The 24,308-nt window shown below is 52.9% G+C and overlaps 1 protein-coding gene across 1 annotated transcript in view; it reads right to left on the bottom strand.

The window, feature by feature from the left end:
• Positions 1-2,260: 2,260 nt before the first annotated feature.
• The window catches only part of MYH14 (myosin heavy chain 14), an 86,918-nt gene continuing 64,870 nt past the window's right edge, over positions 2,261-24,308 (bottom strand). The window contains exons 32-41 of the mRNA XM_086688658.1: positions 20,757-20,969; positions 18,315-18,527; positions 17,269-17,430; positions 14,734-14,862; positions 14,038-14,126; positions 13,819-13,942; positions 8,772-8,980; positions 5,972-6,080; positions 3,238-3,410; positions 2,261-3,072 (exon numbers count right to left, since the gene is read on the bottom strand). Coding sequence (XP_086544784.1) covers positions 2,916-3,072; positions 3,238-3,410; positions 5,972-6,080; positions 8,772-8,980; positions 13,819-13,942; positions 14,038-14,126; positions 14,734-14,862; positions 17,269-17,430; positions 18,315-18,527; positions 20,757-20,969 — 1,578 coding nt within the window. The 3' untranslated portion in view covers positions 2,261-2,915. The remainder of the gene's footprint in view (positions 3,073-3,237; positions 3,411-5,971; positions 6,081-8,771; positions 8,981-13,818; positions 13,943-14,037; positions 14,127-14,733; positions 14,863-17,268; positions 17,431-18,314; positions 18,528-20,756; positions 20,970-24,308) is intronic.

Raw genomic sequence — 24,308 nt, 5'->3', positions numbered from 1 at the left:
TTTCTCATACCCCATCCTGGCTCAAGGATGCGCTACCTCCCCCAAGCCCAGAGACCACACCGGTCCCAGAATCCTTAGAGGGGACCCCTCCCCTTTTGGAGCTGGAGGCCCACGGAACTAGCAACCTCCTTCCCTCTGCTCCCACGGCCTCAGGAACCCCCCCCCCCAACACACACACACACCCATCCGAGGGTTGGGGGGTGTCACTGAGCGCGATTCTTGATGCAACGATTCCTATGCAAGGGGCATTTTGAGTCCCCCATCCTTCCCTCGGACCCTAAACCCTGGCGAATCAGGGGTGAGGGGTGGGGCAGGTTCTGGTGGGAGCGGGGTGGGGCGAGGCAAAGGGCTAGGGGCTCCAGACACCAGGGTATGGGGGTGGGGACTGATTATATTGCCAAAGGGTTTAACTTCTTTAAAAAAAACAAAAACGAAAAAAAAAAAAACAAAAACAAAAAAAAAAAACAGACCCCAGACTCTCCTGACCCTCACGGAAGCCGAACGGTGCGGGGAAAGGGGGTGAGGATCTTTTCCAAAGGGTACAGCCCTCTTCCCAACGTCTCCCCCTGCTCGCCAGTCTGCCACACGTACCCAGCTTTTTAGTTCAGCTTTTAAAAATAATCACAATCATAAACCTTTACAAAACGTGATTCACGTCCTTCACCCCAACCCCCATCCCCCAAGTCAAACAAACAGTGTGGGATTTGGGGAGGAAGAGAGAGCCAAAGGGACAACTTCTAAGTCCCGCTCCCCTTTTCTCCCCGGCCGCCAGGGTGCCTGCAACTACACGCATGCGCTGCATGACGCGCTCCCCACACGCATGTCGCGCCCCTCCAGCGCTCCGGGAACGCACGGACACGGGGCGAGGGGCGGGGCGATTGGGGAGGAACGAACGGCGGGGGTCTTTCTGAGTTCAGCGGCTCCTCCTCCCCATCACACACACACAGCAATAAGAGTCTCTCACTCCAACGTGGGCGGGGCGGGCCTGGCCTGTCGAAACGGGAGGTGGGAGGAGTGGCCAGGGGGCGCTCTCAGGGATGGGGGCGGGTGTCCGGAGTCAGTGTGGGGAGGGGAGGTCTGCAAATCGTCCAACTCTGGTGCTAATGGCGGGTCTTCTCAGCCCACCCCCAGGGCAGGGAGGGAGGGGTCGGCGTGGCCCCTCCCCCAAGTCTCCCCCACGCCCACCCTGGGTGCATGAACCGCCCAATGCAGAAGCTGCCGCATGTCACCTGCCCTCCCCAAAGAAAAAGTGTCATGCCCCCTTCCCGCCCGCCCTCTCACTTCCCACCGAAATAAAAGTTTCCTTTTCATTTAAAAGTTGCATCCTGTTTCCTGGGAAGGTTTCCAGATCTGGGCCAGGGTGGGGGCCTCAAGAGCAGGGGTCATATGAAAGTAACAAGGGTGTGCACTTTGGGGGGGCCAGCTATCCCCTTGATCACCGGCTCTCACCTTGTGACTTGGGGGCGGGGGGGTAGTGCCTGCCTTTTCCCTGACGGTAAAATAGGATCCACATCCCTAACTGGAAACTGTGAACGGCACCTGGTTTTAGATGAGCTCCTAGGTGAGGGGAGCAAGACCCTAGGAGAGGAGTGGAGCTGGGTCTCCAATAAGAGGTTAGGGGCTGAGGGCCACATGCCCCGTATTGCCTACTCTGAAGCCAGACTGTGGGTTCAAGTTCTCAGTAGCTGTGTGCTCCTGGGCAGTCTCTCAACCTCTCTGGGCTGTTTCCACCACCCTAAAAGGGCAGGAGGGGGTGATCTGTTCATTCAGCAAATACACGAATCTCAACCACATGCCAGGCACTGTTCTAGGCGCCGGAAAACAAAGGAATCATTCCTACCTCTAGGGGTTGTGCTCTAGGTGGAGGCGAGCTCCCGTTTAGCACAGCTACGCAAATGACCGCTACTCCACAGATGGCTCCACGGTCACTCTGTCACTGCTTTGCAAAGACTTGAGGGTCAGCCAGAGGGCAGCATCCCTTCTGCCAGCTACTCACTGGGAGGCTTGAAGCAAGGCACGTCACGGCTCAGCCTCCGTTTCCCCATCTGTATAATGGAGGCAATACGCGGGAAGGAGGCCGAAACGAGGTACTTCACATGAAACGCCGGTACACAGGAGGCTCCCAACACTGTCAGCTGTGAGAACCAGCTGACAGCCCCACCTGCTGGTTCTGGACGGCTGTCCCAGCGGCTGAAGAAGCCTGTGACTCCCCCGCCCCATCAGAGATCCCCCGGAAGGAACACACACAGCGCCAAGGGGGTCCAGTTGGGGTGGGAGTTTATTTCTGCCAGAGCCTGGAGGCTGGGAGGATACGGGGCCTCCTCCAGCCCCCACAGGAAACTCCAAACCTAATTGTGATCACACCAGAGCAACCAGAAGGGGGGGGGGGGGGCGGAACACATGGGGGAGGAGAGGGGGTGATGGGGGGGGTTCCCTTCTCCCGCCCCTCTGCAAGGGTCAAAGGTTGGTGGAGACCTGGGGCTCCGGCTGCTGTCGCTCAGAAGTTCCGGGGTCAGTGGAGAGTGGAGAGGAGGAGGGGAAGAGGGGGGAGAGAGGGGGAGGGGAATGGGAACCCTGGCTTCCGAGGACAGGGGAGCCATGCTCCCCTGCTTATAAAGATCATTAACAACTTAAGGAGGGAGGGGAGCCCTATGGGGCCACAGCTTGCTAACTGCTCCCGGATTTCCTTCCAAGCGAAAGCCCTCCTCCACGTGGCCCTGCTCCCCTGCTCCCCTGTGTTTAGGGGTCCATGGGTCTCAGCCCCTGCCCCCTCACATGGGGTTGGTAAGTGCTATAGTGCCAAAGGCTGGCACCATTTTCAAAGTGCAAGAAGCCAGAGGTTGGGTTCCCGGGACAGGCGCCCCGAGGGACCAGGGGCCAGGGAGGGAGGGGCCAAAGCTGGGGGCAGGGCGGGGTCACTGGGGCTGGGGCGCCGCCGGGGGCTCGTCAGGCTCCGGGGGTGGCGGCCCAGACCCGGCCTCCTCCTCCTCCATCTCCTCCTCCAATGGCACGCCCTCCTCCAGTCGGAAGACCTGGCGCACCTTGCGGGTGGTGAGGGTGAGGGGGCCGCGTCTGCGGGGTGGGGGCGAGAGACCGAGAGATGGCGGTTAATTGAGGGGAGCAGGGGAAAAGTGAGCGGAAGCTACGGGAGAAAGAATACAATGGGGGGGGAGGGGCAGAGAGAGAGATGGGGGCGGGGTTTATGGAGTGACGGTGCGCAGGTGCAGGTGACCCTACCGGAGCCGGTTCCTCAGCGCGTTCAACTCGCGGTTCATGGCCTCCGAGGACTCTGTGACATCTTCCAGCTCGTGCTGCAGCCGCCGGCGGACCGCCTGCGCCCGGGACGCCTCCTCCTCGGCTTCCTCCAGCTGTCGCTTTAGCTGTTTCACCCGAAGGTTGCCCTTCTCCACCTTGGTGGAAGCAGAGGTCCAGGTCAAGTCCGGGGGCGGGGGGTGTCGGCCTCACCCACTCCCTCGGCTCTGGGCCGCATCCCTCCTGCCCCACCCCACCCCCGACTCTGCCCTGCGCTTGCCTTCTGTTTATGCTTCGTTTTGTTCTAGATCCTCTTGCCAGCCTCTACCCCAACTTCAAATGTGAGACTGTCCCCCCATGTGGTCTCAGAGGGGTCTTTCTACGTCCAGAGCTGACCCTGTCCCTCCCCTGCTCAAAGCCCCCCTCCCCTCGCCCCCATGGCTCCCCAGTGGTGCTGGGACAAGGTCCCAGGCCCTCAGTCTGGCATTCCAGGCCATGCAGGGTCTTCTTCTTATAAACCCATTGGTCAGATCATCTTCACGAAGACCCTCCCTAAACCCTGTCCAGGGGGAAGCCACATATGATCTGCCTCTCACCAATCCCTCTGGCCTCATTTCTTCTTCTTTTTTAAATGTTTATTTGTTTTTGAAAGAGAGGGCACGCAGGGAAGGGGCAGAGAGAGAGAGGGAGAGAGAGAGGATCTGAAGTTGGCTCCATCCTGACAGCAGAGAGCCCGATTTGGGGCTCAAACTCAGGAACAGTAAGATCATGACCTGAGCTGAAGTTGGACGCTTAACTGAACCACCCAGGTGCCCCGGCCTCATTTCTTATCACTCAGTCTTCCTGCTCCATTCTTCTCTCTAGCCACACTGCTCTGCTCTTCACTCTAAACTCACCAAACTTATTTCCACACCCCAGGGCCCTTGTACCTGCTGTTCCCTCTGCCTGACTCTTCCTGTCCTCTCAGTTCTCAATTCATACGTCACCTCCTTAGAAGGGATTTCCTGCCCCACCCCACCACCCCCAATCTAGGGAATATTCCCTAAACCTCATGTCTCCTCTCTTCATTCACTTTTTTCTTCATAGCCCTTGTCACATCTGTAATTATCTTTCCTTGATTATAGGTTTGTCTCTTTATTTTCCTATGCTACAAATGTGAGCTCTGTGAGGGCAGGGACCTTCTCCTTCTCTTTCACAGCCATATCTCCCATGCCAAGCACAGTAGTGGATACCCGATAATTGTGGAATGAATGGCAAATAAGACGCAGCTGAGCTTTTAAGGGCACAGCGACTCTATCTAGAGCCAGACAAATCTGGGATCTGATCCAGGCTCTGTCTCTACTAATTGTATGACTTTGGTAGAAACTATGTCCCCTTTTAAAGTTTCCATTTTCTCACCTGTGCATTGGGGCTGGTGAGAGACTGCAAGCATATATTTAAAAAAACAAAACAAAACAAAACAAAAAACAAAACACGTGGCACAATACTTGGGGCACAGTCACTGCTCAATAAATAATTAAGAACAGGGGCGCCTGGGTGGCTCAGTCAGTTGAGCGTCCGACTTTGGCTCAGGTCATGGTCTCGCAGTTCGCGAGTTCGAGCCCCGTGTCGGGCTCAGTGCTAACAAACAGCTCAGAGCCTGGAGCCTGCTTCGGGTTCTGTATTGCTCTCTCTCTCTCTCTCTTCCTCCCCCTCCCCTGCTCATGCTCTGCCTCTCTCGGTCTCTCAAAAATAAATAAATGTTAAAAAAAAATTTTTTTTTAATTAAGAACACAGACTGCCGCCAGACTGCTGGGGTTTGATCCCAGACTCCATCTCTTACTAGCTAAGTAATCTGAACAATTTACTTCCCTTTTCTGTGTCTCAGTTTTCTCACCAGAATGAGAGGGAAAATAGTAGTACCTAGGGTTCCAATAAGAACTAATTGTACCACGTGTTATGTCTGTAGCACAGTGCCCGTCACATAGAAAGCAGTCAATAGGGGAGCCTGGGTGGTTCAGTTGGTTAAGCATCTGACTTCAGCTCAGGTCATGATCTTGTGGTTCGTGAGTTCAAGCCTCGCATCAGGCTCTGTGCTGACAGCTCAGAGCCTGGAGCCTGCTTCAGATTCTGTGTCTCCCTATCTCTCTCTGCTCGTCCCCAACTTGTGCTCTGTCTCTGTATCTCAAAAATGAATAAACATTAAAAAAAAAAAAAAAGACGAAGAACTCAATAAACATTACACATTATTTCAGCGCCAGCCTAGCCTCTTGGTAGGGTTTAACTTCTTCCTTCTCCCTGGCTGTCTCAGCTCCCCACCAGGACCTTTCCTAGATTCCCACAATTTACAGAGGTGCCTCGGTGGTTCAGTTGGTTAAGAGTCTGGCTCTTGACTTTGGCTCGGGTCATGATCTCACGGTTCGTAATTTCAAGCCCCGAGTCAGGCTCTGTGCTGACAGTGCAAGAGCTGCTTGGGATTCTCTCTCTCTCTCTCTCTCTCTCTCTCAAAATAAATAAACTTAAAAAAAAAATTCCACAATTTACAGATGGCAAAGTCACTGACTCCAGCTCTCTGCTGATGCACCAAGCCCCAGGATGGTGTCTGCTCTCAGTCCCAGTCTGGCACCTGCACGTTATTTCTTGTGATGGGAACTCACTGCCTCCACAGACAACACGTGCTATTTCTCTGTCAGTGGGAACCGCCCCCTCCCACTGCTCCCCAAAGACGTGAGCGGCTCACCTGGTCCCGGAGCTGGTCGGCCACCCTCCGCTCCTCCTCCACCTGGAGCACCACCTCTTTAAGCCGCTTCTCAGCCCTGCGCACCAGCTTGCCGGAGAGGATGCGCTCCCTGGAGAGAGGTGTGAAGGAGACAATCAGGAGAGGGGCTCCCGGGGGCTTCTGTCCCCTCGACCTTGTCCAGTGGCCGCGTCCTGTTGTTGGAGCGGCCTCTTCCCTCTCTCCCACCCCCAAGTGGCTCCCACGGTCTACGCAGGCCAGACATGGCTCCCAGGCTCCCGACTCCAGGGCATCTCATCCTGAACTTGGACCAAGCTGCCGGGTGTTCCTGAAAGTGTCTCCATGCCTCTATCTATTCTCCATCCCCCACAGCGCCTCCCCCCAGCCTCCTCTCAGGGAACTGACCCACTGACCACCAGTCCCCGGGTCAGATCTGGGGCACTGTCCTCGGCCCTTCTCTCCTTGCCCCACGCCCAGCCTGTCAGTACCCAAACCCTGTCACATTGCCCCTCCAAACTCTGTCTCGCCCCTTCCTCTCCGTCCTCCAGCCCTCAGCTCAAGACTTGTGCTCGCCCACCTGGCCTAGCCTGTCCTTTCTCTCTCAACTCCCTTCTCCACCGTCCCTAGTGTCGATGGGACATTCTGGAAGCCCAGAGCTCCCCTCTCGGCTCCCCGGGGCCCCTCCTCCCCTTCCCACACACACACGCTCTCCCTGGACAGGCTCATCTGCGCCCCAGGTTTCCACACCCGTCAACAGCCTTTTGTCTGCTAAATGTGTCTCCTGGGCTCCAGCCCGGATCCACTCCTGGCCTCCCGGCCTCGGCCTCCCACCAGACCCTGCACGCCCTTCCCCGCTGGGCTCAGCGCCTTCTCCCAGTCCCGCTCCTCCTCCGGGTTCCCCTTGCTCCACCGAGATCTGCAGGCCAGACGCCGGAGCCATCCTCAACCCCCCCCCTCCAAAGCCCGCCCCTTCCCTCTCCCGAACTCCCCCATCCCCGTGGCCCCGGCGCATCTGCCCTTTCCTGCGTGGACCATCACTCCCAGGGTGAAGTCCGCATGACGGGGCCCCTAGCGACGGGCAACCCCAGATGTGTTGAGAGGCAGGCCCGGGGTGGGGGGAGCGGGAGGCTCCAGCCGTGGAAAGGGATGTGGGGGTGGGGGTGGGGGCTCCAGCTACAGATCCCCCGCCACTCCTTGCTCCCAGGGTGACTTTGAGCAGGTCACCGACACCCTCTGAGCCTCAGTGTCTCCATCTATGTAATGGGGGAGGGGCTTCCCCAGAGACCCCAAACTACATCTCCCATGAGTCCCTGGATAAGAACAACTCCCATGAGCGTCTGGGGCCAGTTCCCACTGCCTGTCCTGAGACTTCTCACATTCATCACGCTCCCCAGTGAACTCAACATGTTCCCCCAATTCTCCCCAGGCACCAGGACTCTACCCCAAACCCTGTACTCTCCCCCTGACACCCACAACAGCATATCGGTCCCCAGTTCCATTCCTCTGCCCCCCACTCACGCTGTTTCACCTCCTCGTGTCCATCCTCACGGCCCCGGCCCCAGCTCAGGCCTCATTTCCTTCCACCTGGACCATCACCCAGCCTCCACCCTGGCCTCTCAGCTCCCAGTCTCTCTCTAGTCTGCTCCCAATGTGACCCCAGGGGGGACTTTCTACACCCAGCACTGGCCCTCCCTCTCTCTGGCTCACAGCCCCCAAGGCTCCCCATCTTCCCAGGACAGAGTTCCTCAGCCTGGCATTCAAGGCTCTTGCCTCTCCATCCCTCTCCTAAGTCACGGGCTTCTAGGACCAGTCACCCTCCTCCAGATGCCCTGGATGTCTCCTGTATGAGTCCCCAGGCTGCTGCTCTGCCTGGGACAGAAACGGCCTCAATTCTCACCTCTTCCTGTATCCACACCCTTTGCAACAGAACTTTACAGCTTCCCTCGCCAAGAGATAGAATCTATTTCTCCATGCCCTTCAATCTGAGCTGGCCACGTGACTTGCCATGGTAACAGGATGCAACAGAAGTGACACTGGCCCAGTTCCGAGTCTAGGCCCCAAGAAGGCATTAACACTTTCCCTCACTCTTGGAACCTTGTCTCTGCCATGTGAACGATCCTGGGCCAACCTGGAGCAGAGACGGGTCGGCCTCGCTGTCCCAGGCAAGGCCTTGGGCATAGGAGAGCTCATCCAAGACCAGCAAACCCATCTAGCTGACTTGGCTAAAGACGCATGAATGAAACCCCAGCACTCAGATCAGCAGAACCTATCAGCCAGCCAAAGGCTCATGAGAAATAATAAATGGTAGCTGTTTGAAACCAGTAAAGCTTAGGCTTCTTTGTTATGCAGCTAGAGCTGACTGCTACATTACTGCTTAACTCCTATTCTTTTGTTTTTAACAATATATTTTATTGGTTTTTTTTAAACGTCTGTTTATTTTTGAGAGAGAGAGAGGATGACCGGGGAAGGGGCAGAGAGAGAGGGAAACAGAGGATGCAAAGCAGGCCCTGCGCTGACAGCAGTGAGCCCGGGGCTCAAACCCATGAACTGTGCGATCGTGACCTGAGCTGAAGTCGGACGCTCAACTGACTGAGCCGCCCAGGCACCACTTAAATCCATTCTTAGTCGCAGTGCAGTTACTTACAGCCCAAAGCATCCTAAGTGAGGTGGGAAATCACCAGTCATAAATAATATGATGCCTTTTGGATGTTTCTAAGCCAGGTGCTTATAACGCAGCTCTCCTCTGTCTCACGACCAGAGTGTGGGGAATCACCCTCCAGCCGTGCCCTCCCCTCCCACCTACCTGCTCTCCTGCTCCAGCTGCTCCTCAGCCTGGGACAGTTTAGACTCAAGGGCGGCAATGATCATCTTCTGGCGGGCCCGGGCCCCGGCGTCCTCCTCACCCAGGCGCCCCCGGAGCTCTTGGATCTGTCGCTCCAGCTGCTGCCGCCCGCTCTCTGCCTTGGCTGAGAAACTGCGCTCGGCTGACAACTCTGTAGTCAGCGAGTCCACCTGTAGTAGGGGCAAAAGCAGAACTATCGTGGTGGGGTCTTGGAAGAAGGTGGTAGGTAAATTCAGGCACCTCCCAGTTAAATGAGTCGACAACTGTTAAGTGCATAGCACAGAGCCTGGTACATACTAAATACACAATAGATGTCAGCACGTCTTTTTCCTGATTGGCGGATCAGCCAACAGCAGCGCCAGCTCCAGGTTTTAACGTTTTGGGTAGTTTTTTTGCTATTTTAACACATCCACAAGACTATCACAAACTTGTTTCAATGCTATGAACTGTACCTCTGATTGTGAAAGAGTCTATTGCAAGGGTTATCACACTTTTGTTTGCACCAGGATCATCTGGGGAGCTTGTAAAAAAAAAAAAAAAAAAAAAAAAAAAAAAAGATGCAGACTTCAGGGTCCCACCCTCCAAAAACTCCGCTTGAGCAGATCAGGAGTGGGGTCCATGAATCTGCATTTTTAACAAACACCTCGGGCGGTTCTGATGTGGGTGATGTTCTGGGGTCATTTTAAGAAACGCCAACTGAACAAACGGTAGCTACTACATTGAGAACTTGTAAATGCGCCCCTAATAATAGTTTCCGTTTATTTACTCAGCTCGTATTCCGAGTGAGGTCCTGCACCGGGGAGAAGGAAATGAGCCAGATCCAGTCTGATTCATGCCTTATTTCACTTTGCCCTCACGGGAACACATCAACACGGTGATTAGCATATGCTCTCTCTTTTTTGTAACTTGTCAGAAAATGAAACGGTGATGCGGAAAGTCAGAAACTGATCAAAATATGCGGCTTTACGAGTTAACTAAAGGCAAACGAGTCAGACGCTTAACCGACCGAGCCACCCGGGCGCCCCCCACCCCTTTTTTTAAGTTGACTTATTTTGAGAGGGTTAGAGACAGCCCGAGTGCGGGAGGGGCAGAGAGAGGGAGAGAGAATCCCAAGCAGGCTCCATGCCTCTCGCAGAGCCCAACGCAGGGTCTGAGCTCACACAACTGTGTGAGATCAAGACCTGAGCTGAGATCAAAGGTTGGACACTTAGCCAAATGAGCCGCCCAAGCGCCCCCAGAATGTGATCTTCTTTGGAAAACAGAGCCTTTGGAGCTGCGATGAGTTGAATTAAAATAAGGTTATGCCGGATGAGGGTGGGCCCAAAACCCAATACGACTGGCGTCCTCATGAGAAGAGGAGAGGAGTCACAAACACATACAGAAGACACGGAGGCCAGGTGAAGACGGGCGCCGACGCCAGGTGCCCTCATCTTTCTCTGAGAATCTGAGCTACGTCCTTCCATTTTCTCGCAGCACAAAGTCTTGCTGTCCAAAATCTGATGACCGGTGAATTTCCTTTTCCTTGTGGATTGCTTGCTCATGTTTTCCTAGCCACCTAAAGGATTTCTGCCGCCCCTAACACACGCAAGTTTTACTAGCATCGGTCTTGACAGGTCGATGTCCTCCGGTACTCAGCGTGCTCTTCCTGGATGTCACTTCCCGCTGTATCGTTTCAGGAAAGCTTTCTCGCACTACGGTCTTAGGTTATTCGCTCTGTCTCCCTGCTTGGGTCTTCTTTGGGGACTCTCAGTACCGTACGTTGGGTCTTCTTTGCCTGTCTTCAATATTTGCAATTTTCTTGGAAATTCCTTTTTTGGCGTCTTTTAAGTTTCATTTTAATTTTTTAAATGTGTTAAATGCTTATTTATTTATTTATTTATTTAGAGAGAGAGAGAGAAAGCATGCACAGGGGAGGGGTGGAGAGAGAGAGAGAGAGAGAGAGAGAGAGAGAGAATCTCAAGCAGGCTCCGTCCACACTGCCAGTGCAGAGCCTGATGTGGGGCTTGATCCCATGAACCAGGGGATCATGACCTGAGCCAAAATTAAGAGGTGGAGGCTTAGCCGACTGAGCCACCCAGGCGCCCTAGTTTTATTCTGATTTTTTATAAAGTTCTCCTTTTCAACAACAGCCAACGATGTGGGCTGGGGGTGTGCCTGGGTGGCTTAGTTGGTTGAGCGTCCGACTTCGGTTCAGGTCATGATCTCACGGTTCGTGGGTTCAAGCCCCACATCAGGCTCTGTGCTGACAGCTCAGAGCCTGAAGCCTGCTTCGGATTCTGTGTCTCCTCTCTCTGTTCCTCCCCTGCTCATGCTCTCTCTCTCTCTCAAAAATAAAGATTTTTTAAAAATTAAAAAAATAAATAAAGACAGAGGCCCTACTCTCGAGGTGTTTACATTCTGCTGGGGAGATGGACAGCATACAAGCAAGTAAATATATAATATAGTTTCAGATAGTCATAAGGGAAAGGGAGGAGATCAAAGCAGAGAGAATGGAGGGGAATTGCGGGTGAGAGGGTGGCTGTTTCACACAGTATGGTCAGAGAAGGCTCTTACTGGGAATGAGACATGGGATGGTCTGGGGTAAGAGCTTTCTCTCAGGAAGAAGGGGGAAAGCAGGTGCAAAGGCCCTGAGGTAGGAATACACTTGGCAGAGTCAAGAAATAGTGAGGAGGCTGGTGTGGCTGGAGCAGAGTCAACCAGGGATGGAAAGGCTAGAGACAAGGTCTGAGGTAGCCAGGGACCACAGTGTGGGGCCTTGTTTGTGACTGGGCTTTTACTACAAGTGAAATCATCACTCTGGAGTATGACGGCCTCTCCTACTGGTCTAGGTGCTCCCCAAGGGCTGAAGCTGGGGTCTCGCTCTGCTCTGAATGTCCAGCGGTGTCAGGGCATGTCCCCTGAGAAGTCTCAAAATGTGTTTTTAAAAATTAATGAGGGGATGGGGCGGCTGGGTGGCTCAGTCGGTTAAGCATCCGGCTTCGGCTCAGGTCATGATCTCACAGTTCATGGGTTCAGGCCCCACGTCGGGCTCTGTGCTGCTAGCCGGAGCCTGGAGCCTGCTTTGGATTCTGTGTCTCCCTCTCTCTCTGCCCCTAAATCACTCACATTCTGTCTCTGTCTCTCTCAAAAATAAATAAACATTAAAAAAAAATTTAAAAAAAAAGAATATTGGGGCGCCTGGGTGGCTTAGTCGGTTAAGTGTCCGACTTCAGCTCAGGTCACGATCTCGCGGTCCGCAGGTTCGCACCCTGCGTCGGGCTCTGGGCTGATGGCTCGGAGCCTGGTGCCTGCTTCCGATTCTGTGTCTCCCTCTCTCTCTGCCCCACCCTCGTTCATGCTCTGTCTCTCGTCTCTCTCTGTCTCAAAAATAAATAAACGTTAAAAAAAAAAAAAGAATATCTTTAAAAAAATTAATGAGGGGCGCTCTGGTGGCTTAGTCAGTTAAGTGTCTGACTTCAGCTCAGGTCATGGATGATCTTACAGTCTGTGGGTTCGAGCCCCGCATCGGGCTCTGTGCTGACAGCTTGGAACCCTGGAGCCTGCTTCAGATTCCGTGTCTCCCTCTCTCTCTCTCTCTCTCTCTCTCTGCCCCTCCCCTGCTCATGATCTTTCTCTTTCAAAAATAAATAAGTAGGGGAGCTCGAGGTGGGTCAGTCAGTTAAGCGTCTGACTTCGGCTCAGGTCATGATCTCACAGTCCGTGGGTTCGAGCCCCGCATCGGGCTCTGTGCTGACAGCTCAGAGCCTGGAGCCTGTTTCGGATTCTGTGTCTCCTTCTCTCCCTGCCCCTCCCCCACTCACACTCTGTCTCTGTCTCTCAAAAATGAACAAATGTTAAAAAAAATTAAATTAAAAATAAATAAATACACATTTAAAAAATCAATGAAATAATTGGGCTGCCTGGGTGGCTCAGTCAGTTAAGCGTCCTACTCTTGATTTTAGCTCAGGTCAGGAAATCATGGTTCGTGGGACTGAGCCCTGTGCTGGGCTCTGCGCTGACAGTGCGGAGACTGCTTGAGATTCTCTCCCTCTCTCAAAATAAATAAATAAGCATTTAAAAAAATTGACGAAGTCATGGAGACATAGGTCTCTCTTTGGAAATCCCATACCTCCATTGTCTGCCTGGCAAACTCTTAATTTCCAGCATGACCTCTTAAGACATCTCCTCCAACAGGAAGTCTTCCCTGATAGCTCCCAGCCTCCATGCGGGGTAAGAATTCTCTTCTAAGTCCTCACAGTGTCTTGTGCTTCCTGCATTTTCACTTGTATTTCTGTATTGGGAGAGTCTGTCCCCTCCATCAGACTAGGATGTCCTTAAGGGCAGAGATCTGGAATGAGCCATCCCCAGGTCCCCAGCATCACCCAGAATAGGACCTCAGACAGTATATATAAATAAATCTACAAATGGAAATATGCTTCTGTCTGCTTAGCTGCCTTGCTCCTACTTATGCTTTAAAACCCCAGCCAAATGTCCCTTTTTCCACATGCTTTCTTCTGATTCTTGCAGCGTTCTCTCCCTCCCTCCCTCCATCTCTCTGCTGGACTGAAGATACTTCCCTTTTTTTTTTTTTTTTTTGAGAGAGAGAGAGAGAGACTGCACGTGAGAGACAGAATCTTAAGAAGGCTCCATGCTCAGCATGGAGCCCGATGTGGGGGCTCGACCCCAGACCTTGGGATCATGACCTGAGCCAAAATCAAGCGTCAGACGCTCAGCTGACTGAGCCACCCGGGCGCCCACCTCCCGGACCAAAGATACTTGTATTATCACACGTGCCACCTTACCCACGTCCACGCAGTGGATGCGACCACGTCGCAGTGCAGCGACCCACGTAAGTACTCTCGGGATCCAGCCCTTCGTCGACGCCTACCCGCCTTGAGAACTCCTATTCAACCACTAAAACCCAACCCAGACACTTCCTTTTCCGTTCTGCGTCGAATGAAAGGACTGGGGATGACGCCCCCGGGTCAGTGGGGCCCCCGGGGCCGTCGCGGGGACAGGGCTGTGTCACCTGCAGGAGCAGCTTGCGGTAGCGGTCGCCCAGCAGCTCAGCGTTGCTCTGCTCCTCCTCGAGTTCCTCTTCCATTTGCCCCAGGCGCCCCTCCAGCTGCCGCTTCTCCTCCAGAATGGCTGCCCTGGGGAGAACGGGAGCGGGGCGGGGAGGGGGGAGGTGAGAGGGCAGGACGGCGGGAGGAGGGCGTCCTGCCCCACAGTTCCGTGGGCCACTCACTTGCTAAGGCTGCCGTTGGCCACCTCGTCTGCCATCTCGTCTCGCTCCTGCTGGACCTGCCTCCGGGCACGATCTGAGGCGGCCAGTTCCTGGGAGGACAGAGGGGGGGGGAGGTCAGCAGTGGGGGGGGGGTGCTATCTGGGCACCGGCCTCCCTGCTCCTCACACCTCAAGGCTCCCAGACTTGTTTTCGCTGCACGTGAACATGCCATCCCTGGGCGAGCCTGGAACGAACTTCAGTGCACGGGCAGGTGCCTCCTAAAAGCTGTCTCCTGAGCCCCTGACCCTTGTCCACCTCTCCCTTCCTGTCCCCAGGCCCCTCCCCCTCAGCGCGGCCTCAACCTGTTCCCCCTCCGGGCGCCCCCAGGCACCAGGCCTGACCCCCAGGTCCCTTCTTACCTCCCCTGCCCCCTTATCACCCACAGCCCTGTCCGTGTCGACCCTCTATTCTCTCTGCTTTATCTCTTCCCCGCGTCCCCACAGTCCCAGCTCTGGCCTTGTCCTCTCTCCCCAGACTTCCTGCCTCCAATGTCCCCCCTCCAGTCCATCTCCTTAATGGCACCAGCGCAGACCTGGCCGCCCGCTTTGCTCAGAACCCTCTCAGGGCTCCCTAGTTCCCCACGAGGCCTAGCCGGTTGGCCCCGCCCACCCTCACCGCCCCGCCTCCACCCCAGGGCCACGCCCATCCCGGCTTCACCTCCTGCAGCCGCAGCACCTCGGCCTCCAGCGCCTTGAGGCGCTTCTCACTCTCCCGGTTCTGGGCAAAGATTTCCTCCCGCGAAGTGCGTGACTCCTCCACCTCCCGCCACAGCTCCTTCATCTGGGCCTGGGCGGAACGAAGCGAGTGAGCGGGCGCCGCCTGGTCGTGACTCATGCGGGAGCCCCTAACGTCGCCTCGGCCCTGCGGGGGCTCTTCGGTTCCCCAAGAGCGAACAAAACCCTGCAGCCCGGGGCCGCCGCAGCCAGTCCCTGGGTCGCTGTGTGACCCGGGGCCAGCCCCTCCCCTGCTCTGGAGCTTCGGCAACCTCCAGTTTAAAAATGTAACAATTTAGGGGCGCCTGGGTGGCTCAGTCGGTTAAGCCTCCACTCGGCTCAAGTCATGATCTCTCAGTTCCTGAGTTCGAGCCCCGCGTTGGGCTCCATGCTGACAGCTAGGCGCCTGGAGTCGTTTCATCTGTTTCAGATTCTGTGTCTCCCTCTCTCTCTGCCCCTCCTCTGCTCGCGCTCTGCCTCTCGCTCTCTCAAAAATAAAATAGTACCTTAAAAATGTAAGTAAGCCCGAAATGGGTGTTGTATTTGGACTCTGCGGTGATAAGAAGGATGGCACACACTTCCTGATCGCTTACCGTGGGCCAGGCCCTGTTATACGTACACACTGGCTCCCTTAATCCTACAACTCCAGCTGGTGGGGACTCGTTTCCTGGCCCCTGTACATATGGGGCAACTGAGGCACAGAGAGGTTCAGCAACGTGCCAAGGGTGGTAAGTGGCAGAGTCGGGACTTGAACCCGGGCCATATGGCCCCAGGGTTTACACTTCCAGCCACTTTGCTACCCGACCACACCACTGAGTGAGTAAAGATGCCAGTATAAGAATTCTTTCTTCCATGGCGCTTAAACAAAAAAAACACAAACTAAACGTCCACCGCCATTAAAAAAATAATACAAATAATAACCTACTGTGCAGAGAGGACAGTGAAGACAGCACTGGGCTTGGAACTAGCAGGACAATTATCATCACTGTCATTAATATTATTACTTGTTTGACAATAGCAGCTTTTCACTGCAGGCTTTTTCTCTCAGGGAAGACACGGTTGGGCAGGTTTACTTTTGGGGGAGGGATCTTTCTAGCCTAGTGCTGCCCAGTGGGAAGACATACATCGTTTTACCTTGTCTAATGGTCACACTAAAAAGGCAAAAAAGAAGTAGGTAAATTAGGTTGAACACTATATTTTTACATAGCCTCACATATCTAAAATATTATTATTTACTTCAATTTATTTTTTATTTTTTCAATTTATTTTTTATTCTATTTATTTCAATTATTTGTTTCTTATTAATTATTATTAAATTTACAAAATTTAATACATTACTAATTTTATTATTTATTTATTTCAACTATTTATTATTTCAATTATTTTTTATTCAATTTTATTTTATTATTTTTTTATTTATTTTTATTTATTTTTTTAATGTTTGTTTGTTTGTTTATTTATTTATTTAATTTGAGAGATAGAGAAGGAGGAAGAGAGAGAGGGGGACACAGGATCCAAAGCAGGCTCCTTGTTGACATCAGAGAGCCTGATGCCCAGCTCAAACTCACCAACTGTGATATCATGACCTGAACTGTGAGATCATGACCTGAGCCCAAGTTGGAGGCTCAACCAAATGAGCCACCCAGGCGCCCCTATTATTTCCATTTATAATCACTATAAAAATTGTGCATATATATATATATATATATATATATATATATATACACATATATATCATAACATATAACATATGACATAACATATATATATGCACAATAACATATATAGCATGTAATTTGGATTTCAGTCCTACCACATCTTAGATGCCCAAGCCGCATGGGGCCGGCACCCACTTTATCGGACACTTAAAAAGTGGAGTTTTTAAACATTAGACTTTCCTTTTTTAGAGCAGTATTAGGTTCAGGACAACACAAGGCAGAAGGTACCGAGATTGCCCACACAGCCCCTGGCCCACACACACACACACACACGGAATCCGGTCATCAGCCTCCCTCGTCTGAGTGGGATGTTACAACTGATGGACGTACACCGACACACCGTTGTCATTAAAAAAAAGAATGAAAAAAAGTTAAGTAATCTCTACCCCCAACGTGGGGCTCGAACTCACGACCCCAAAATCCAGAGTCGCATGTTTTACCTACCGAGCCAGCCAGGCGTCCGCCAAAAAAGAATTAAAAAAAAAAAACAAAAAACAAAAAACAAAAAAAACCAAACCAAAACCAACCAGCTATGACTTTCACATTAGGGGAGGAACCCTAAGGCATTTCCATGTCAAAAATTCAATGAACTGAAGAAATTGGACCTAAACCCTAAGCATTTTAAGTAAAGGAAATAAAACATATGAAAAGCAGCAAGCGAGCCCTTGGGGCGCGGGTGCTTACAAAGATGCGGCTCGCGGCGCCCAGGGGGCGGAGCGACAGCGGGCCCGGCTCGCCGGTGGCTTCAGCCCCACCCCTACCTGCATCTTGCGAAGCTGCTTCACCGCGTCCTCCTTGCCCTGCGCGGCGGCCGCGTTCTGGGCTTTCAAGTCCTCCAGCTCGACCTCCAGCTTTTTCCGGGCGGCCACGGCCTGGGTGCGCTGCTTGCGCTCCTCGTCCCGCTCCACCTCGGCATCCCTCAGCTGCGGGGAGGCCGGAAGGGGCAGGCTCAGGGGACAGGAGGCCCGGGCTCCCTCTCCGTGCTGGTGACACGGATGTCCACCTGCCGGCCGCTGCCCAGGCCTCCAGCGCCATTCCCCCTGCCCTCTGCCTCTCTACAGCCCAGACGGATCCCTCCTCTCGGTCCCCAGGGCCCCAGCTCTGGGCTCATCCCCTCCCCCAGCAACCCCACCCCCCACCCCTTGCCCCCCCGCTCTGCTCCCATCTCTCCCCTCCAGCCCATCCGGCCCACCTCTAGAGGGTCCTTCTACCCTCAGGTTGACCTGCAACTCCCACCCCTCCCACGCAACCCCCCACCCCTCACCCCTCCCCCACTCCCCCCCCCCCCCCCCCACCCCTGGCTCTTCATGCAGCATGAGCCGGCTACAGACCACCGGAAATCCCTTGATGGGTTGAGTCCTGAATGAACGGCGCAGACCACAGGAAGAGGGGAGGAGTAAATGAATGAGGGAGGAAGGTCGTGGGTGAAGGGGTGTAGCAGGTCCGTGAGTACATGGGCAGGCTCAGGGAGGGGGGTGCTGGGGAGAGGAAGTTGCCGGAAATGGAGTTTGGCAGATGGTGGAGAGGAGGTGGATTGGTGAGGAGGCTGTGTGTGGGTGGGGGGCCTGTGTAGACGGGGTGGTTAGGTGGCTGGGTGAATGGTTTGGGGGTTGACGTCCCATCGGGTATATCCGTCCGTCACTGGGACATATGTGTGGGTTGGTGGGTTATTGTGGGTGAATGCGCTGGGGAGCAGGAGGGTCCCGGGACGAATGAATGACCGAGCGACAGGTAGCTGAGTGTGACTTTCGGCCCCTCTTGCCTGCGGGCACCAGGCAGCCTCCAGCCCCAGCCTGACCGCTTGTACCTGCTTGGCCAGCTGCCGCCGCCTCTCCTCGCCAACCTCATCACGGCCCTGCAGGTCACGTTCGTGCTGGGCCTTGAGAGCCTGCACGGTCACTTCCAGGCGCAGCTTGGCGTCCTCGGCCGCCGTCAGTTCATCCTCCAGCTCCGTCACCTGCGTTCGCAGGTCGCTGACTGTCTGTTCTGCCACCCGGCGGGCTCGCTCCATCTCATGCACCTGGTGGGGACGGGAGGGTGAGCTCTGGGCACCTGCAGCACTAGGGAGGGGAGGCCAGGACCCTAGATCTAGCCCAGGGCAGAGTGAGGGAAGCTTCGACGGACAAGGGGGAGAGTCCAAGTGCAAGTCCATGTGCACTTCTCAGTTTGCTCGTTCACTCACCATCTCCCTGACACCTAGTTCACGATGTGCCTCAATCTGAACCGTCCTAAAACATTTCACGAATAACCTGATTGCAAGCTGTGTTATCTGAAGCCCGTGAGAGTCCAGTTCAAGTGTGTGTTAGGTCGGCTCTCACTCACAGTGGGTTATTTCCTCACGGGTTTTGTGATTTTGCATCGTGAGCTCACTTCACTCGGGCTTCGTCTTCGGGGATCCTGTGCGGTCATGGGTTGAAGGCACGTAGCTCCGGAGGGAAGTGTTCATTTGTGCCAGACTCCCAGGAGAGCACCATCCCGTCTACTGAGATGTTTTTCTCAGCTTGGGCGGGGTGGGGGGGAGGGGTGTGTGTGTGTGTATGGGGGGGGTGGTGAGGTTCCCAGAGCTTCTGGTGAGTTGTAAATTCAAATCCCAAACACCCTGTGAGGGCAGATCCGGGCTTATGAATTCTCAGATCCTCCCCCACTCCCACCCCCGCCCCATCCCTCTCTTTTAACTGTCACCGCCTCAGAGAAGCGTCCCTTGACCTGTCAGGGCCTGTTATCCACACTCCTGGCCCCGAGCCCTTACTCGACTCAGCCTTAGTCACAACGGTCATTTAACATGAGCTGATGTGTCTTTTTGTGCAACGCTCGCCCCCACACTGGACTGTGAACTCCACAGGACAGGGACAATATCTGCATGTCCCCACTGCCCAATGACCCGCCTGGAAATTCTCATCAGTGACCGGGTCTCCTTCCTTGGAAGAGGCCAGCTGGTTTCCCCTCCTACCAGGCACCTGCCAATCAGCTTTGCTTGCTGGAAGGAATTAAACTTTCTCCTGTCAACACCCTATTTCCCACAAAGTAGGCATCTGGAGGCGCCACAAATAACTTGACAGTTTTCCGGAAGTAGAGACCTTAGTAGTTCCAGTAGGAGCTGGAGTTTTGGCTCTAGTCTCCCTGGGGCTACAGGCCAAGGGTAGGTCGCGGGGTGAGGAGTTCTCCCCAAGCCTGGCGGTTCTCTCCAGATCATCCCTGGAGCGTGTGGAGAAGATAAAGCCTTTATCTGATGTGCCCACAAGAGGACGTTGTTTGGCAATAAGGAAGGATGTCGGGAGCGCGTGGGTCCAGCCTCACTGAAGTGCTTATTCTGTCCGGTGCCTCCCATCAGCAGTCATGGTGGCTGGTGTCCCTGGACCTGGCCTTGCGGTCACTCCATAAAAATATTTATTTATGTATTTAATTAAAAAAAATGTTTTAGTTACTTAGTTTATTTTTTCAGGGAGAGAGCATGAGTGGGAGAGGGGCGGGGGGCGGGGAGCAGAGGATCTGAAGCGCGTTCTGCGCTGATGGCAGACAGCCCGATGCGGGGCTTGAACTCGCGATCCGTGAGATCACGCCCTGAGCCGAAGTCGGACACTCAACGGACTGAGCCACCCAGGTGCCCGTCGGTGAATACATTTACTGGGCAAACTTAAGGAAGGATGGGGTGAGGGGCGTGGCGGAGTTTTCGGAAGGCTGGGACACTGGCTGGGTGAGCGGGGACTGGGGGACAGGCGTAGGGGACTCCTCACTGGCCTGTGAGCCAGGGAGGAAGACAGAGGCCTGGGGAGGGTGGGGAGCCTGTATGTGCTCAGTGGGGGGCGGGGTGGCTTCCTTACTTCCTGCGTGTATGTACAAACACAGGTGTCTGGTGGAAGATTCCCCTCACACTCTGTGTATTTTTTGCGGGGCCGGGGGGGGGGGGTGGGGGGGGGGGACGGAAAGAGAGCACAAGTGAGCGAGGGGCAGGAGTTCACCCGATATGGGACTCGAACTCACAAACTGTGATCAGGCCCTGAGCTGAAGCGGATGCCTAACGACTGAGCCACCCGGGCGCCCTCAGCGTGTGTTCCGTGAGCGCCTGTTTGGGGACTGGCTCTCCTCCCACTCTGCGCTGGGCATGAACACGTGACTCTGACGACTGGTTCTCCCCACGTCCCACGCGTGAGAGCACACACGTGTGTGTGCGTCTCCCAACGTGAGGAGTGCGTGCGCCGCCCACATGTGTGTCTTGGGGAGCGGGCCCCCCGGCTCCCCCCCAACTCACGTTCTTGCCAACGTCATCCTTGCTGCTCAGCAGGGCCTCCATCTCAGCCCGCAGGGCCCGGTTCTGCCGCTCCAGCTCCTCCCGCGCCTCCTGCTCCTCCTCCAGGGCCCGGGTCAGGGACAGGGTCCGAGCCTCGCGCTCCCGGCCCTCCGCCTCGACCCGCTCACGCTCCTCCACCGCCCGCAGTACGGCCGCCTTCTCCTCTGCCAGGAGCTTCCGGGTGGAGGGAGATGGGGTGGAGGAAATAGATTAGCTGAAAGGAGTGTACAAGCGGACGGGGAGGAGGGAGCAGCCAGGGCCAGAGAGAAAGAGAGACAGACGGACAGACAGAGGCAGAGACACAAGAGGGAGGTAGAGGGGTTAAAGTTGCAGCTGTGCCCAGCTCCTGAGTGGATCAAACTGACGAGCCCCTCACTCTAGGAACCCACCAGACGAAAGGGTGTTTCTTCCTCCTGGGGTGGTCGTAACAGAGAGCAGGTACGTCATTTTTTACAATGTACTTCAGCCTTTGCTGTTTTTTGTTTTTTGTTTTGTTTTGTTTTGTTTTAAGACACAGAAATTAGCAACAAGAAAAATCGCAAGATCTGCCAAAAGGGAAGAGAACAGGGCTCAGAGTCAAGAGAAAAACCAGTCTGTGGAAACAGACCAACGGATGACCTCCACCCTGGGATCATCACACGAGGACTTTAACTACATTTAGTAAATGTCAGGACCGGATGGACACAGTGTGTAAAGACCCACAGCTTTTTCAGGAGGGATTTGAAAGTAAAACAGACCCAATTAGAAGGGCCAGGACTGAAAAACATCATATCTGAAATCAGCAAGTCATTGGAGGAAACTAAGAGCAGACTGGACACATCAGAAGAACCAGTAAACTTGAAAACAGGTCGATCTAGGGGCACCTGGGTGGCTCAGCTGGTTAAGCATCTGACCTTGGCTCAGGTCACGATCTCATGGCCGGTGAGTTCGAGCCCCGAATCAGGCTCTCGGCTGTCAGCACAGAGCCCACTTCAGATCATCTGTCCCCCCCCCCGCCTGCCCCTTCCCTGCTCTTTCTTTCTCTCTCTCTCAAAAATAAATAAACGTTAAAAAACAAAACAAAACAGGTTAATAGAAATGACCTTGATAGAGAAAAAAAGAAAAAGCAAAAAAGATCATAAACAAATTAACCGGGCTTTAATGACCTGTGTGGGAGCATCAAGCAGTCGACTGCACTGGTATTTTGAGTCCCTCAGGAAGAGGAAGAAAAAAGGAAAGGAAGAAGTGAAACTGTCTTCATTCATAGAAAATACGGTCACCAATGTAGAAAACCCGATGGAACCTATAAAAAAAAATCCACTCTCACTCATATGTGAGTTCAGCGAATACATTGTAGGATTGCAAGATCAATATATCAAAATCTATTGTATCTCTATACACTGGCAATCAGAAACTGAAATAAAAACGGAACCACTGAAAATAGCATCAACAATACAAAATGCTTGGAAATAAATCCGACAAAAGATGTAAAAGATGAACACAGGAAACTAAAAACATTCCTGAAGGAAAGGAAACCTAAACAAATGGACACATGGACCACGTTCCTGGGCCAGAAAACTCAGCGTTATTAGGATGTCAGTTCTTCCCAGATCCATCTATAGATTGAACACACTCCCAAACCAGGAGGATTTTTCTTCTGTGCGTAGAAACTGACACACAGATTCTAAAATACATGTGGAAATGTGAAGGACCTAGAAGAAATAAAACAACTTTGAAAAAGAAGAAAAGATTGGAAGGGCGCCTGGGTGGCTCAGTCAGTTAAGTGTCTGAATTCGGCTCAGGTCATGATCTCACGGTTCGTGAGTTCGAGCCCCAAGTCAGGCTGTATGCTGACAGCTCGGAGCCTGGAGCCTGCTTCAGATTCTGGGTGTGTGTGTCTCTCTCTGTCCCTCCCCCAATTACGCTCTGTCTCTGACTCTGTGTCTCTCAAAAATAAATAAACATTAACAAAATTTTTTTAAAAAACAGAGAGCTGACAGTACCTGATTTTTAATATATACATAAAAACAAGTCAGTAAAGAGAGTCTTTTCAGGGGGCGCCTGGGTGACTCAGTCGGTTGAGCGTCTGACTTTGGCTCAGGTCATGATCTCACAGCTCGTGAGTTCGAGCCCCACGTCGGGCTCTGTGCTGACAGCTCGGAGCCTGGAGCCTGCTTCGGATTCTGTGTCTCCCTCTCTCTCTGTCCCTAACCCACTTGCATTCTGTCTCTGTCTCTCTCAAAAATAAATAGACATTTAAAAAACTGTTTTTTTAAAAAAAGCCTTTTCATCAAATAATGCTCGAACAATTTGATAGCCATGTATAAAAAATTAGTCTGGAGCCATGACAGCACCATATAAACAAATTAACTCAATCTGGATCAGAGACCTACATATAAAACCAAAAAGGAGAAAACCTCTGGAAAAAAATACAGGAAACCTCTGTGACTTTGGGTCATGCAGTATTTCCTCAGACACGGTATTAAAAAGCATGGTCCACAAAATGACAAGTTAATAGATTGGACTTCATCAAAATTCCAAACGGTTGCTCTTTGAAAAACTCTATGAAAGCAAAAAGATAAGCCACAGACTGAATGAAAATGGTTGCAAAACAATATATCTGGTAAAGAACTTGGATTCACCATACATAAAGAACTTTTACAATTCAATAAGAAAAGAAACAATGCCCCCCCCCAAAAAAGAAACAACCCAACAAAAAAAATGGGCAAAAGATTCGAACAGACACTTCACCAAAGAGTTTGCATGCCAAAAAGCACATGAAAGGTATCCAATGTTGGTGCTCATTAGGGAATCATGAATTCACGCCACTACATCCTATTAGAAAGATTAAGGGTTTTTTTTTTTTAATATTATTATTTTATTTTTATTTTTCAGAGAGGGTGTGACCAGTGGAGAGGGGCAGAGGGGCAGAGGGAGAGAAAGAAAATCTTAAGCAGGCTTCACAGTGCAGAGCCCAGTGTGGGGCTCAATCCCATGACCCCAAGATCATGACCCGAGCTGAAATCAAGAGTCGGACTGAGCCACCCAGGCACTCCAAGAAAGACTAAGGTTTTATTCGTAATAGTCAAAAGCTAGAAACATCTTAAATGTTCATCAATAGGTTAATGGTTTTCAAAATGTGGTTTATGCAGGAATAATACTCAGCAGTAAAAAAAAAAAAAAAAAAAAGGAAAAATTATTATTAAAAAAAATTGGGGGGGGGTGCCTGGGTGGCTCAGTCAGTTAAACATTTGACTCTTGGTTTCATTTCAGATCATGATCTCATGACCCGTAAGTTGGAGCGCCGCATCAGGCTCTGGACTAGCAGCACGGAGCTTGCTTGAGATTCTCTGTCTCCCTTTCTCTCTGCCCCTCCCCTGCCTGTTCTCTCTCTCTGTCTCTGTCTCTCAAAAATAAATAAACATTTAAGAAAATCTTTAAAAAATGTTTTTAAATTAATAATCTCTATGCCCAACGTGGGGCTTGAACTCTCCACCCGGAGATCAAGAGTCACATGCTCCACCAACTGAGCCA

Source organism: Puma concolor, chromosome E2, assembly GCF_028749965.1.
Source record: "Puma concolor isolate L17-30 chromosome E2, mPumCon1.1.hap2, whole genome shotgun sequence".
NCBI classification, from domain to species: Eukaryota; Metazoa; Chordata; class Mammalia; order Carnivora; family Felidae; genus Puma; species Puma concolor.
This window is presented reverse-complemented; position numbering and strand designations above follow the sequence as displayed.